This window comes from Sinocyclocheilus anshuiensis, unplaced genomic scaffold, assembly GCF_001515605.1.
Source record: "Sinocyclocheilus anshuiensis isolate Anshui unplaced genomic scaffold, SAMN03320099.WGS_v1.1 scaffold1290, whole genome shotgun sequence".
In the NCBI taxonomy this organism is placed as follows: domain Eukaryota; kingdom Metazoa; phylum Chordata; class Actinopteri; order Cypriniformes; family Cyprinidae; genus Sinocyclocheilus; species Sinocyclocheilus anshuiensis.
The window spans coordinates 123,354-138,490 of record NW_015558599.1 but is presented as its reverse complement, the minus strand read 5'-3'; the positions used below and the strand labels follow the sequence as shown (position 1 = coordinate 138,490).

The 15,137-nt window shown below is 34.8% G+C and overlaps 1 protein-coding gene across 5 annotated transcripts in view; it reads right to left on the bottom strand.

Moving 5' to 3' along the window:
* The window catches only part of tiam2a (TIAM Rac1 associated GEF 2a), an 82,358-nt gene that overhangs the window by 22,367 nt on the left and 44,854 nt on the right, over window positions 1-15,137 (bottom strand). For 4 of the 5 annotated variants that reach the window (XM_016475874.1, XM_016475877.1, XM_016475876.1 and 1 more), the window contains 7 exons: window positions 13,604-13,660; window positions 11,648-11,815; window positions 10,414-10,518; window positions 10,227-10,305; window positions 10,032-10,121; window positions 9,666-9,878; window positions 5,343-5,434 (listed from right to left, as the gene is read on the bottom strand). In XM_016475874.1, the coding sequence (XP_016331360.1) occupies window positions 5,343-5,434; window positions 9,666-9,878; window positions 10,032-10,121; window positions 10,227-10,305; window positions 10,414-10,518; window positions 11,648-11,815; window positions 13,604-13,660 (804 nt within the window). The remainder of the gene's footprint in view (window positions 1-5,342; window positions 5,435-9,665; window positions 9,879-10,031; window positions 10,122-10,226; window positions 10,306-10,413; window positions 10,519-11,647; window positions 11,816-13,603; window positions 13,661-15,137) is intronic. The other variant, XM_016475878.1, reaches the window with a different exon arrangement.

The window sequence follows — 15,137 nt, the reverse complement described above, 5'->3', positions numbered from 1 at the left end:
GTGATATTTCAGTTTTTCTTTTTTAATAAATCTGCAAAAATGTCAACAATTCTGTGTTTTTCTGTCAATATGGGGTACTGTCTGTACATTAATGAGGAAAAAAAATTAACTTAAATGATTTTAGCAAATGGCTGCAATATAACAAAGAGTGAAAAATTGAAGGGGGTCTGAATACTTTCCGTACCCACTGTATATACATGCATGTGTGTTTATAAACATAATAAATATATACAGTACACATACATATATTATGTAAACAAAAACTTTTATTTTGGATGCGATTAATCGCGACTAATCATTTGACAGCACTAGTTAAACAGTAGGTACATGAACAGGTGCTCACTGTGCACCCACAGAGGCTTCTAAACTAGGTTTACATGTCAGGGACTACATCATCGTGCTGAAGGATAGCACTGAATGTGTTTAATTACACACACACACACACACACACACACACAAATGTTTCAATGAAACGACTTACTGTATATCCACAAAGCAATCTTCAAAGATTTTACAGTGGAGGAATTTTAGAAGGTTGTCTTTGGAGGTTATGAAATGGACTGTAATTTTCCAGAAGGATAACACTCATAACTCAATTGATCAAAAAGTTGGAGAAGTTTGGAAAGTGGTAGCAAACACTAGGTCACACTTTATTTTAAAGGGGTCATATGATGTTGCTAAAAATAACACCGTTTCGGCGCTCCTTAATGTGGCATGAGCGATCGCTTTAGTGCCTCAGTTCAAGCGGCACGAGAATCCATCATATCTTTCTATTTAGTATGAAATAAAATAGGGGTGCGCCGATCCGATACTCAGTATCGGTAGGGCTTTCACGATAACTACTTTTTGTTGTGCGATATATTGCACCAAAATTATAAATTTTATTGCGATAAATGATATTATTGCCATTTTAAGACCATTTTAAGCCACTGATTAATGACAGTATGACAATATAGCATAATAATGCAAGTACACTTTGAAAGAACAAAAAAATGTTATATAAAATAAAGAATATTTAGGCATTGGAATTGGAATGTGAACAAATATATCCTAAGTAAGTAAAAATAATACTTTTGTCGAGTTTTCCCAGGAGCTAAGTTATATGTGTGCAATACACAGGCTTTGTCCTGTAGTCAGTGTTACAAGAAATAAAAAAAATAAAATCAATTTAGATCAGCTGGACATGGGACGCTAGTTCTGAGGCGCCGGGCGTCTGTTCCAAGCAGCTCGGAGTCACGTGACGAGAGTGAAGCGAAATGACTGGTGGCGGATCTAAAAGCGCAAGAGAACTTTTGTTAATAAACGTTTAATTTCTTCGTTTAAAATAACTGAGTTGGTCTTTATTGTTGCTGTGTTTTCATTAAAAAACAAAGATGAACCACAAACTAAGCATTCATTTTAAATAAGTGAAACCTTATTTATTTGGGTTACAACGCAAGTATAGGCTCTGTCTTCATCAATTTGTTAATAAGAGTTAGAGGTTTAATAAATGCGAATTTGCCATTGTACTACTTTATGACTGATCTGTTTTAATAACAATGAACCACAAACTACGATCGTTTTAAAAGGGGAAATCCATTATATTTGCGTTACAAATTTTATAAACAAAATTGTCATTTTGTTAATAAAACTTCAGTTTAATATGTGAATTTCTTAATGATACTACTTCATTGTGGGCCTATGTTTTTTTATTATTAATAATAATAATAATAATAATGAGCCACAAAGGGGAAAATACAAATACTTTATTTTTATGTTACAATGCGGTTACACCAAGTCATCAGTTTATTTGTTTTGTTCAATTTTTATGTTTAATATAAGCTAAGAGACTTCATCATTGTACTATTGTATTGTTGATGTAACGTTTTTTTTTTATTATATATTGAATCAACCTTAAGCATTAGTTTTGATCCACGAAAAGATAACGTTAAAGATCAAGATGCGAGAATGCGAGATAGTTGCTGCTGAGGTAAATGGACTCTCTCGCTCTTTCTCTGTTTCTTTGTAATAGCTGACATGCTCGTTAATTCTTAATTTGGGTACAGACGTGTTATAGGGGGGAAAATATGATCAAAAAGTCATGGCAACAAATGTTTTTTTTTTTAATCAGTATATGATAAAAGTTTTAAACAACATAGGCTACACAGTCAAATTGATTTGACTTAAATCATGTTTTACAGTGTGACCACAATAAAGGGCTTCTTAGAGTAGCCTACCATACTGACTGGATAATCAGGAAGAATTGTTAGAATTAGAATTAATTATTGTTAGAATTAATACTACTAAAACAAAATAAGATTAATGCGTATGCCTACTGCTGGTTGGCTGCCCACTAGGCATAGGCTCCAGGTCTGCTTCCTTATCGCCAGCTCAAGGCTCGGTCTCTTTTTATTTTTTTTGGGCTTCGCGAAAAAATCAGAAATGCGTTTTTGCGCCATGTTGACTGGTGTATTTTTAAATCTTCAATGACGGATGCGGACGTGGTGACGTCACGCGACAATTGTTGCTTATTGTCGTTAAGCTTTTTTCCCCTATGATTTTAATGAATATTCAAATTAATAAAATTAGTTTTATTTCTTTTTTGTTACAAAATTTAAATGTAAAGGCCAAACAAAGTAGTTTCGCTTTCACAACGAAACACACAGTGCCTTCACGACATGGCAGCGGCGGCAACAACAATACTACAGCGAGAATAAAAGTTACGCCTTCTTTCTTTGCGTGAACATTTGGGAGGCGTTATGCAAATCTTCCCACATTGTGACGTAGACATGTGGGGGCGTGTAGGAACGAGCCGTTATAGGTAGGCGTGGTTAACTCTTAACTTTTATAAAGAATATGTCTTTGGATTTGAGACTTTAGTCTTTGCAACTTTACAGATCTTCTTTATGTACCAAGAGCTTGTAACACTTCAAAGAGAAAGGAAAAATTGAAATCGCATCATATGACCCCTTTAAGGTTCAATTCTCGCTATTAACAAACCATTAACTATGCCTTTTGCCTGAATAAACTCCTAATTTGCTGCTTATTAATAGTTAGCAAGGTAGTTGTTAGTTTTAGGTATTGGGTAGGATTAGAGATGTAGAATATGGTCATGCAGAATATGTGCTTTATAAGTACAAATAAAAAGCCAATGTGTTAATAATAGGCTTGCTAATAAGCAAGTAGTTAATAGTTAGAATTGGTTCCTATACTAAAGTGTTACCAAACCTCCAAATAATGACAATGGAAACACAGCCACATGCTGCCTGCAACAGCACATTATATACAACACTACAGTTTACAGTTATACATACTGACACAGTATTTCAATCATATAAACTACACTCTCTTCAACCCTAATGGAGGTACTAATCTAGGGTCACGTGACAGCAGCCATATCATGATCAAATCAATTTACAGAATTTTAATACAAGTAATTACAAAGCGAGGAAAGAAATGTGTTTCCAATGGACTCTCACCGCTCTCTTCACAGCATTCAGCAATTCATAAATTCAAGTGCAAACAGACCCAGATACAGTAGTATTATGAACTGCTATGTGCATAGGGACAAACAATAAAAAGGATCCCACCCCCGTCTAATCCACCTCCTCAGCAGATCAATTATAGAATGATAACTGAAGTTTCTGAGACTTCATTAACAAACTCAGTAAGACAGCCTACAATGTGTAATATATAAAAATTGCAACATAACATGCACAACCGTGTTCCACTAGAGCAAAAATGCACTCAGAGGTTCCACTGTCCACATGAATTTGGACTCACCATCTGGAAAACTGGAGCGAAAACACTTTATGACCATCTTTAAACATACATTTTTCCGTGTTATTTATTCTGATGTGGGAAGGCAATAAGCAATGAGCAGTGCGGCTCATCAACATGAGCCTTTAATTAATACATTTGCACATCAAGAGTGGAGCAGGCTTGCAACTCAAAGAACAATAAATCTCTATAGATTGGGAGACCTCTTGTTTACTGTGCTCAGCTTAAGAAACAAGCAGACATTAAAACATCTTCATGGGACACTCCACTTTTAAATCAAGCAACCTACCTTTTTTATGAAAATATAAACAAGCACAAACCAGGATTCCACATACGACTTTGTACAGCATGTCTATAAAGCAAACACCAAAACATCCATGAACACATTTTCGCTTCTTTATTAGGTACACCTGTACACCTGCCTGTAATGCAAATGTCTAGTCAGCTACTTGTGTTTCAGCAACTCAACTAAGTTGTTAAAAACTAAAAATTGAAAAATATGAGGTGATAAGATTTTCTGCAACAAAAAAAAATGTTGGTAGGGTGTGAATTACAGGGGGTTTGGGGGGGGATTGATGTTTGATAGATGTAGTGCTGTAGAATTTATTATATTAATCTGTTAAAATTATCATTTATTAAAAAAGTAATTTTTAATAAGTTAATAACTAAGTGACCACAAAAGTTATTCATTGCAGATGCAACCACACTGTATGAACAGCTAAATTAACTGAGAAGTTTGCACTAGTTATATTAACAGCTCCAACACAATGACAACAGAGTAACATGTAAAGTAACAATTGATTCTTACAACAACTCAAAGAATTAAGGGTTTTGAGTATGATGATAATAGACTATATAATTAAAGACATGGCACTTAGAATGTAAATAAAAAAAAAATTATAAAAACTGTATTAAACTCTATGCATTAAAAGAATGTACAAAAATGGGGCCCTGGTCTGACAAACGAAAAAAAAAAAAAGCCTCACTGAGATGAATGGATGAACGGAAGTGATGGAATTCAAGGAGAACCCATGTGCAGTGTTAAAGCATCGTCTGTACACAAAAACATACATGCATCTCTGAGAGGTCTATGACATCCTTCAGCCCAGCATGTGAGGATTAATCACGATCAATATGAGTTTTTCTGTAACTCTTATGTTTTGTGTGTTTAGCCTTCAGCATGAATACAATCTCTTGTGCTGGTGACAGTAATAAGCAAGCAGTGTGAAGGCCAAAGATCCATGAAGAGGCTAATTACTAAGTAATAACGAACACTGGCAGACAAGCTTTGACAATGCAGCTGCTGCTCAAAATGTACATACACGCACATACACACACATTTGTTTTGGTGTCTTCTTTAGGTATTTTTTCATATGCTTCTACTGTTTTATATTATGCTGATCCTACTGTTTCATAATAATTTTATCCCATAACACTCACAGAAAACTTTATTTAGCATGTTTATTGATCTGTTTTCATTGAGGGGACATCTGTGAGCATCCCAAGATGCAAGCAAAACAATAAGCCATCAGCATTTGTGGAATTGAAGAATTAGATCAAAACCGACTTTGATTATTCTTTACCTTGCTGTGCTGAACTGTTCGATGTTTGTGGTATGGATTCTGAAAACCATCATCTACAGGCAAGCCTACATTTTCTGCCACACAGGACACATCTGAGGAGAAATAAATTTTAGGCAATGTCACATACACAAGTAAAGATGTTAATAGTAAAACTGTATGCAGCACTGTATTGGAATTGCAGAGATTTGGTAAATAATGTACCACATTCAATTCACCAGTTCCAAAGTTTGAACTGGCAAAAAGTGAACTACAGTATGTGGAGTAAAACACACACAAATACAAAAAAAAAAACACACACAAAAATTGCGATGTTTAACCAAAAAGCAGAACCTGGGCCAAAACATGAAATTCTCTCTAAATGTTACGAGACTTATAATATATGGGATCTCTATGCTGGTGCCCTTTGCTAATGTCAAGTGTGTCACATTTTTTGGTGAAAATCAAGCAAAGCAGATTGTCTCAGTATTAATTGTACAGGTGCATCTCAATAAATTAGAATGTTGTGGAAAAGTTCATTTATTCCAGTAATTCAACTCAAATTGTGAAACTTGTGTATTAAATAAATTCAATGCACACAGACTGAAGTAGTTTAAGTCTTTGGTTCTTTTAATTGTGATGATTTTGGCTCACATTTAACAAAAACTAACCAATTCACTATCTCAACAAATTAGAATATGGTGACATGCCAATCAGCTAATCAACTCAAAACACCTGCAGTGCCACAAACTGATCACCTCCATGCCACGCCGAATTGAGGCAGTAATTAAAGCAAAAGGAGCCCCTACCAAGTATTCAGTACATGTACAGTAAATGAACATACTTTCCAGAAGGCCAACAATTCACTAAAAATGTTTTTTTTATTGGTCTTATGAAGTATTCTAATATGTTGAGATAGTGAATTGGTGGGTTTTTGTTAAATGTGAGCCAAAATCATCACAATTAAAAGAACCAAAGACTTAAACTACTTCAGTCTGTGTGCATTGAATTTATTTAATACACAAGTTTCACAATTTGAGGTGAATTACTGAAATAAATGAACTTTTCCACGACATTCTAATTTATTGAGATGCACCTGTATAGTGCTCTCCTCACTTCTGTGCAGTTACCTAAAATCTTTATCTAATGGCTTCAACATATCTGGCACTACAGCGCCTCCACAGACAAATAGAAGCATTTACACAAATGTATTATATGTGAAACAGTGTAATGTTTGTTTTAAATATATATATATATATATATATACACACACAACAAGAAACTAATTCTTCTAGCAACTCATAAACTGTTGTTCTTCAGAGAAAATAGGCCTATTCCACGCACTACTCTCTTGAAAGAAGAAAGCAAATCAGATCTAACCAGGACAGAGCACAACAACAGGAGGACAAGTACATGGCAGAAACAGACCACTCAATAGTGCTCACCCGGCAGCTTCAATGAACTGCACACACTAAACACATCTGACATTGGCAGAAAGGTTCAAGTACTGAGAAAAATGTCATACAGGCCAATAACACCAAATGACTTCATATTTTGTTAATACAGCACAGAGATGATCAAAATACAAACAAAAATGCCAAAAAGCTTGCCCTTGCCTTGTCTATGACAAAATTAATAGGTAAAAATATTCTTATTCCTGCACTTTTGATTATTTCTGTTCTAAATTTAACTGTGGAGAACATAATCCTCAACCAAAAACTGTCTCTGGTTTTGGTAAGAGACAGTTTTGAACTTCTTGATGCCTCAAATTCTTGATGGTTGTGCAAGTTGTTGCTTTACCATTGTTGCGCCCTGTTGCTAAATGAAGGGTGGTTTCAATGACAGGAACAGAGGCTTGCTGCAAACAACTACACAGGAAAACCATTGTGTGTACTCATTCTCTTTTGTGTGGAAACGCACATATTATAGAAAATATAGAAGTCATGTGTTTTGATGTATCTAATGAAAGCCCTGATTATAAAAGATTATGAGTTATTACTCACACTACAATGAAGATGCACTCAAGCATAGGCAGTGTGCCGGTGTGGCCTAAGCGAAAGCGTCAAACACGATTTTAAGTTGAAGTTTTTTTTAATAGGGGTGAATTTCAAGTTAAGTAATTAATCCATAGGTAACTAACTAACTGAATCCTAAGTAACTAATCATGTTTTTGTGTTAAAAATTACAGAGAGAAACTACACCTTTGTTCTTGACAAGTGTCCTGATTTATTCTAAATACTATTTAAATATTATTTACTCACAGTGCATGATATATCCATCATGTCTTTCCAAGTAAGACATTTTGCTTGATTTTGTATAATCAATAATACAGAGTCAGCAGATACTACTGAAGTAATCTGTACTGATTCGGACATGAACCAATAATAAGAAATTAAAGATATATAGCTGTATATTCATACATACTGCAATACATTACCGTAGACCCACTTTTTATTAGGTGTCTTCAACTACTTATTTGTATGTAATGCTGTTACATTGTAGTTACAATCAAAGTACCTGCACATAATTACAAAATGTATTTACACTACTGACCATAATCTGGCAATAATTTTCCAAAACATATACATTGCATCAAATGTTTAACATGTACGTGCTGTTAATGTTAACTTAATAATTAGTTGACACCTAATATAAAGTGGAACCCAAACCTTTAACAGATATTATTTACAAATAAATAAATAATTCTGTCTTACAAAACACTCTTGAGTAACCACTGCTCTGTACATGAAACCATGATACTCTTGGCTCATGAAACATGTTCCGTAATTTAGAACAAATAATGACTGATAATACAATAGAATTAAATGTAACAGCAAATGTGCTGTGATGTTCATTCTGTCAGACACCTACCATGCAAGGACAAAAGCAGCCAGGGTTCAAAACCAGCACGCAACACCGTTCCTGCTCACAGTATATAGACTGCTTTCTGTTTATCACTTGTATAAATGACTGAGATAGTACAGACAACATTCCAGTTTGAGGAAGTCAGGGAAAGGAAGTTTACAAGTGAGGTGTGACAAGTGTCAAATGTCTTCAACAGTGAGTTGTGAATGCATAACAAGTAAAGAGAAAGTTGTCAAAGATGCAGTATATTTAGGCCATGTCCGATTAAAAAAAAAACTGCTACATTACATCGGAAACTTGTATTTTTAGAAACGGATGTCATCTAATGTTCAACACTGCAACAATGCAGAGATGCCAAACCAGGATTTCAATTTCTCAGACATTAAAATGATATTAAAATTATTAAGTTTTAGTGCCGTATTGTGGACCTGAACAGACAGAATCTGATAGTAACAGTGTGTCAACAGATTTCTTTTCAATTATCATGTTGAAAAAAAGTATAACGCCAGCAAAAAAGTGGTACTCTCTTTCTCACCAGCTGTCATGCAGGTGTGAAATGTAGGTGCCTAATGTGTTTGCTGTATGTCTCTATTTCAATATGTTTCAACTACATAAAAAAAGAGCAGCACAGAACTATACAAGTAGTGAACTGACTTGTAAGCTTGCAATTAGTGAATTAGACTGCTTATACAGTGGTTACGGAAAGTATTCAGACCCCCTTAAATTATGGGGTGCTGTGTGTACATTAATGAGGAAAAAAAATTAACTTAAATGATTTTAGCAAATGGCTGCAATATAACAAAGAGTGAAAAATTTAAGGGGGTCTGAATACTTTCCGTACCCACTGTATGTAATTTAGAAAGTGGTTAACAAACTGCATGTTCTTAGAAATTTGTTTTTAAAAAGTAATCATCTGATAGCTGTTCAAGTTTATTATAACCCAATTTATTTCTTAAAAATGATGTATGTCTGAGTAAAACTGGATGGGGACTGAATCATGAAAAGCGGTTTCAGATGTTTGTGAGGAGGTGAATGAGAGGGCTTAGTGATGTTGGTAGCACTTAATTTTATAATTAAGTATAAATTAATAATGAATAACTTGGTACTAACCATGAAACTAATTCGAAATCCATGTTCATGTAGTTCAAAGAAATGCAAAAAGGAGTGCACATCCTGAAATCCAAACTGGGTTCAGATGCATTTCACTTCACAAGGGTATTGTGTCTGATGAAGACCTGACTGGTCAAAATGTTGCACTGCTAGAAGTCCATGTAGTTAACCTTAGGCCCAGGTATACCTCATTTCACATATTACGCTCTGTATAATGCACAGTTGAGCGAGTACGTATGCAGTTAGTGAAGATGGGCACATTCAGTGTGAACGCACTACCTAGTTGATCTGTGACACAAAACTTGAGCTGCACACAGATATCAAACATTTTTCTGGAATAACATCACTCATGTGTACATGTGTGTCTTATACCTGTTGAGGACTTGGCTCTTAGGTGGTTTTGGAGTTTCTCCCTGCGTAGAGACTGTGTGTTTGCTGTATCTGTACTGTGCTGAATGGAGGGTGGATGGCGTTTCACTGTCAGTTGCAGACTCTGATCGTTGAATAAAGTCTGTATCAGAGCCAGGTCCAGAGAAGACACCTCACAACCATTTAAAACCATGATCTCATCACCGGGCCTCAGACCTATCAGTTATAAAATATAAAACAACAGGAGTGAAGGAAACAAAGTTTATAATGCCCTTCCAAAGGCAATATGTGAAAACATAAAAAGATCTTTTGGTCTTTGTTCAAATATCAAAAAGGTGTTTATAATGCAACCTATAAAAGCAAAAGTACCTTTGCTGAAAGCAAGCCCATCAGGGAGAACTTCTCTGACAACGATACGGCTGTTTTTCAGGTTGTCTACATAGCCCGTAACAGCAAAGCCTTGAGGACAGGAAAAAAAAAATCATAACGCATCATAAAGTGCCATCAGTCCCCATGAGTTTATAAACAGCCACTAAAATTTCCCCTTTGCAATGACTTGCTTACCAAAGTCTCCAGTTAGACTAGGTCTAGACATGTGCAGAGTGTAGACATTCAGCTGGCTGACCTCCAGATCGTCATAAGACTAGGGTGAGAAAGAAGTGTAGATATGTGCGCAATCATGCAGCTCAACAACTCTGCTTTTTATAAACTGGGCTGTGATCCAACTGCTTAGCCATTATCAACATCTTACCATGTCCTGCAGGAGCTCATCAGCTGATGGGGTTGATACCTCCATCCTGTCTCCTACACATCTTCTCAGCCTTAAGAAGTGTAGGCTAGGGTCCAGGCCCATGAGCTAAGAGAAGAAAATCTATTTTAAGAAGCAGCTCTTTCCACATACAAAAAAATAAAAAATAACAAAATGTAGAGCGTCAAGACATAAAAGAATAACGGCTATATTGTATGACTTCAGAAGAGTTGGATTACAGTGCTGAAATGCATGTTATTGAATGTTTCTGCCATTAGAAAAAGAGCAGTGTGAAAAATGTTAACTACTGTATTCCACAAAAGAAGAACAACATAAAGGTTAGTAAATGGTAAAATAATATTTGTTTTGTGTAAATTATTAATTTTCTTTGCTGACAACTCAATATTTGTAATCCTTTCCAGCTACAACCCTGGAGTTATGAGATTTGCCTTTTTCTTTTTCATGACTTTTCTTCTTTTCTACCGTTCAAAAGTTTGGGGCCAGTAATATGTTTTTTTTAAGTAGTACTTTTATTTAGCAATAACACATTAAATCAAAAATAGCAGTAAATATTTTACATTGTAACGAAAATTCTATATAAAGCTACTTCTATTTACTGATAATAATAATAAAAAAAATGTTTCTTGAGCAGCAGCATTTGAGAATGATTTCTGAATAATTTTGACAAAATATTCAAATTAAAATTGAAAAGAGCTATTTTAAATTGTAATAATATTTCATTACATTTACTATTTTTACTGTATTTGTGATCAAATAAATTCTGTGAAATTATTTTTTGTGAGAATAGCCATAACACAGCTGTTATGAAGAGGGCATGATGTAATCTATTAATGAATTTCCCTAGATGCGGTCTATTATTTACATTTACTTTTAGCAGACGCTTTTATCCAAAGCGACTTACAAATGAGGACAATAGAAGCAATCAAAACCAACAAAAGAGCAAAAATATTATAATAATTATAATATATTATAATGACACCCATAGCCTCAGGTAATCTCAGCAGTTAAGTATGCTACCACATACAAACATAATGACGTGTCTGCATCTGTGTTGATTCAGACATAACAGGCACATGTGTAAAGTAATTAGAAACAATGCAACAGTTGACAAATCAAAATGGGTGTGTTGGTAAATCAAGAACACAGAATTAATCTGAACACTATGCTGACTCTTTAAAACAAAGAGGTGGATTTTTTTTTAATGCACTGATCTTACCCTGCAGGTCTCGGCCAAGACATCCGTGACGGTGTGATGAGGTTTCAGAAGGACGGTAACAGTCTGGTAATTTGGCATATAGATGCACGTTGTGTTTTCTTGGCTGCAATCCCATTGGCTGCCTTCAGGTGGCACGATTGAGTAAACATTAGCCATACTACCTAACCTCTGTGAAAGAAAACCAGAGAAAAAAACAAACAAAAAATCAGGTAAAATGCTAAGACTTTTTCAATATTACTTTACTCCCCGGTTAGTTACTTACCCATTTATAACATTTTATTACATCTCCTTATTTATTATTGGTGTGATTTAATAGCAGATTTTATAAATCCTAAATCACAATTCTCTGATCTAGATAAATTATAGCATTTTAGAAACCAAGGGATTTATAGACATGTATAACAAATTCAAAGACTGACTATGTAAAACTAAAGCATCTGACATTGACTTTAGTGGCATCATTCTCAAAACTCAAAACGAAACACACTGTGGTTCTTTCAGTGGAGATTAAAGGGATAGTTCACCCAAAAATGAAAATTCTGTCATTAATTACTCACCCTCATGTCGTTTCAAACCCGTAAGACTTCCGTTCATCTTCGGAACACAAATGAAGATATTTTTGATGGAATCTGAGAGCCGTCTGACCCTGCATAGACAGCAACGCAACTGAAATGTTCACAAGTCCAGAAACGTAGCAAGGAGATCTGTCAGCTGAGTCACATGGATACGCTGTTTTCGTTCAGATCAAATCGTAGGAAACAGATCCGGCGTGACGCAGCTGACACAGAACAGCATACGCTGTTTACGTCCAGCGGATACTCTCCAAAATGGCGCTACAGGGTGACGCGGAGGAGATGAATTGTTGAATAAAGTCGTTATTTTTTTTCTTTTGTGCACAAAAAGTATTCTCGTAGCTTCGTATAATTGCGGATGAACCCCTGATGTCACAATGATTATTTTACCGATTTCCTTGCTACGTTTCTGGACTTGTGAACATTTCAGTTGTATTGCTGTCTATGCAGGGTCAGCTCTCAGATTCCATCAAAAATATCTTAATTTGTGTTCCGAAGATGAACGAAGGTCTTACCGGTTTGAAACGACATGAGGGTGAGTAATTAATGACAGAATTTTCATTTTTGGGTGAACTAACCCTTTAAGTCTTTGGCGTTGGAAACAAACACGCCTATCCACCTTCACACACTCCAGAGAAAACATGTCACGTCTCAGTTCCAAAGGTACAGACCATCCACACATTTCACTCAGTGAAGTAATGGCCTTTTTAGCAAGGGAAACAGAGTTACCTAAGACAAGTTGTATAACCCTATGTTTGTCCAGCAAGTGGTGTGAATGAAAACCTGACCAGCAGTAGAATGAGTGTGCATTCATTTACCACAGTAACGGTCAACTTTCCAACAGAGCAGCCAAGGGCAACCGCCCAGTACACGCTCCTCAGTGTGTGTGGCTCTCAGCACTTCAGACTTTACTCTCCAAAGTGGGAAAAATCATTTATGGAAGCTAACCTCCACCCAGAATGCTAAAGATGGAAAGATGAAGAAAAGGCTCTTGCTGTCTAGAATAACCGCTATCCTTTAACATGGTCTCTTAGCAACATCGGTGTGTTGGTCTCCATGGATTACTGAAGTACATACAGTGAGGAACCAGAGACGTACAAGCAATCACAAACTGTACAACGTGGCTCAATCCACAGTCTTGCTTAAAATGAACTAGCTCCATCTAAATCAACTGATGTGAACAAAATCAGACAATTGTTCAGGGCATCACCACCAATCAAAATGTGAGCATCTATCAGCCACAATAAATTATTTTTTATACAAAAAGATATATTTTGTACATGTAAAATGTGTAGGTATATTAATATCCATGTTTTACAAATGTATTTTTAACAGCTTTTTCCAGAGGCAGGACTCTGTATTTTGTAAAAACACAGTAACGTACCTCAAAACTACAAGGAGGAATAGTATTTAGATGCCCTTCACCATCAGTATCAAAGACCTGAAACAAGAGGAAAAAACGAATCACTGCAGTCTCATAAAACTCCTAGTCATATTTTGTCAGACGGAACAGAGCCATGGTTACAAACACTGCAGCAGACAAACTATCATTTTGTTTCTAAATAAAACTTCAGCCAAGCAAATTTCCTGTAGTGAATCTATTTTGATCTTAAACAAAAGCTTCGAGACTTCATTGGAGGAAAAGAGCACTATAATGGTTATTAGGATGAACGTTCATGCTGAATGTTTAATACAAGACTTTTAATCTCTAATTTATACTTTTGTGGAGGCTTCTTATGACAGATTGCTTGTGATGTTTCTCATCTGTAAGTCCTTTTTATAGCCATGCATGGTCAGCTGTAGGGGTCTTATACAGTTTTAGATTTTTCCCTGAGGCCCACTTATAATGGTATTTTTTCCTCATCATTTTCAATCCTCTTCTTGGGCCTTAGAAACAGACTAGATTTTTTTTTTTTTTTTCTGATTTGCTTCGAAGACTTCTATGTAAACAACCTCTTAGCATACGAAATGAGAAGCTTTTCTGAGGCCTTTTCACAAATATACAAAATGACGCACAGATGAATTGTCGATTCACACAAAGAGCAAAATTAATATTTGTCAAGCTGAAGAAACAAAAAAAAAAAAAAAAAAGACAGTCAGTAAATACAAGATCATAAACTATATCTGTATAGTTGTACAGAATTTGTATATCAGTTATATGTACATATATTTTTATGATCAAACTGTATGCAAGAACTAGAATTCACATTGTTCATAATTATTTTAATCTTTAAACAGTCCTATTTTTTATATTTGTATACATAAAAATGTAAAAATCTTGATGGAGTAAATTAATGTAGTCCAATATGAATATGAGAACAGACAGAAGAGAATAGATGATAAACTGGTATAAACACAGGGCAAAAATCTAAAAATACCTAGGAAAATGTATTTCCTCACGATACACACTTATATTTGAAATGTAATTTTTTTGAAAGAATGTGCTACAGTACAATATTATTTAAGTTTGTACAAGTTCTAATTTTATGTAAAAAAAAAACATTATAAATATGTATTATAAATCTAATATATTTTTTCTATTTATTTTCAGCAGCCATTACTCTTCAGTGTCACATGATCCTTCACATGAAGATTCATTCTAATATGCTGATTTGGTGCTCGAGATAAGAAGCATATTTCATTATGCATTAATTATGATCAATGTTGAAAACAGGTGTGCTTCTGAATATTATTGTAGAAACAGAGATACATTTTTGTCCAGAATTCTTTGATGAATAGCATTTATTTCAGACAGAAATCTTTTGTAACACTGTAAAAGGCTTTACTGTCACTTTTGATCAATTGAATGCATTCTTGCTAAATATAAAATTACTAATTTCTTAGGTTTAAAAAGAAATCTTACTGACCACACTTTTAAACGTAGTGTATACATATAAATATATAATTATCAAATTACT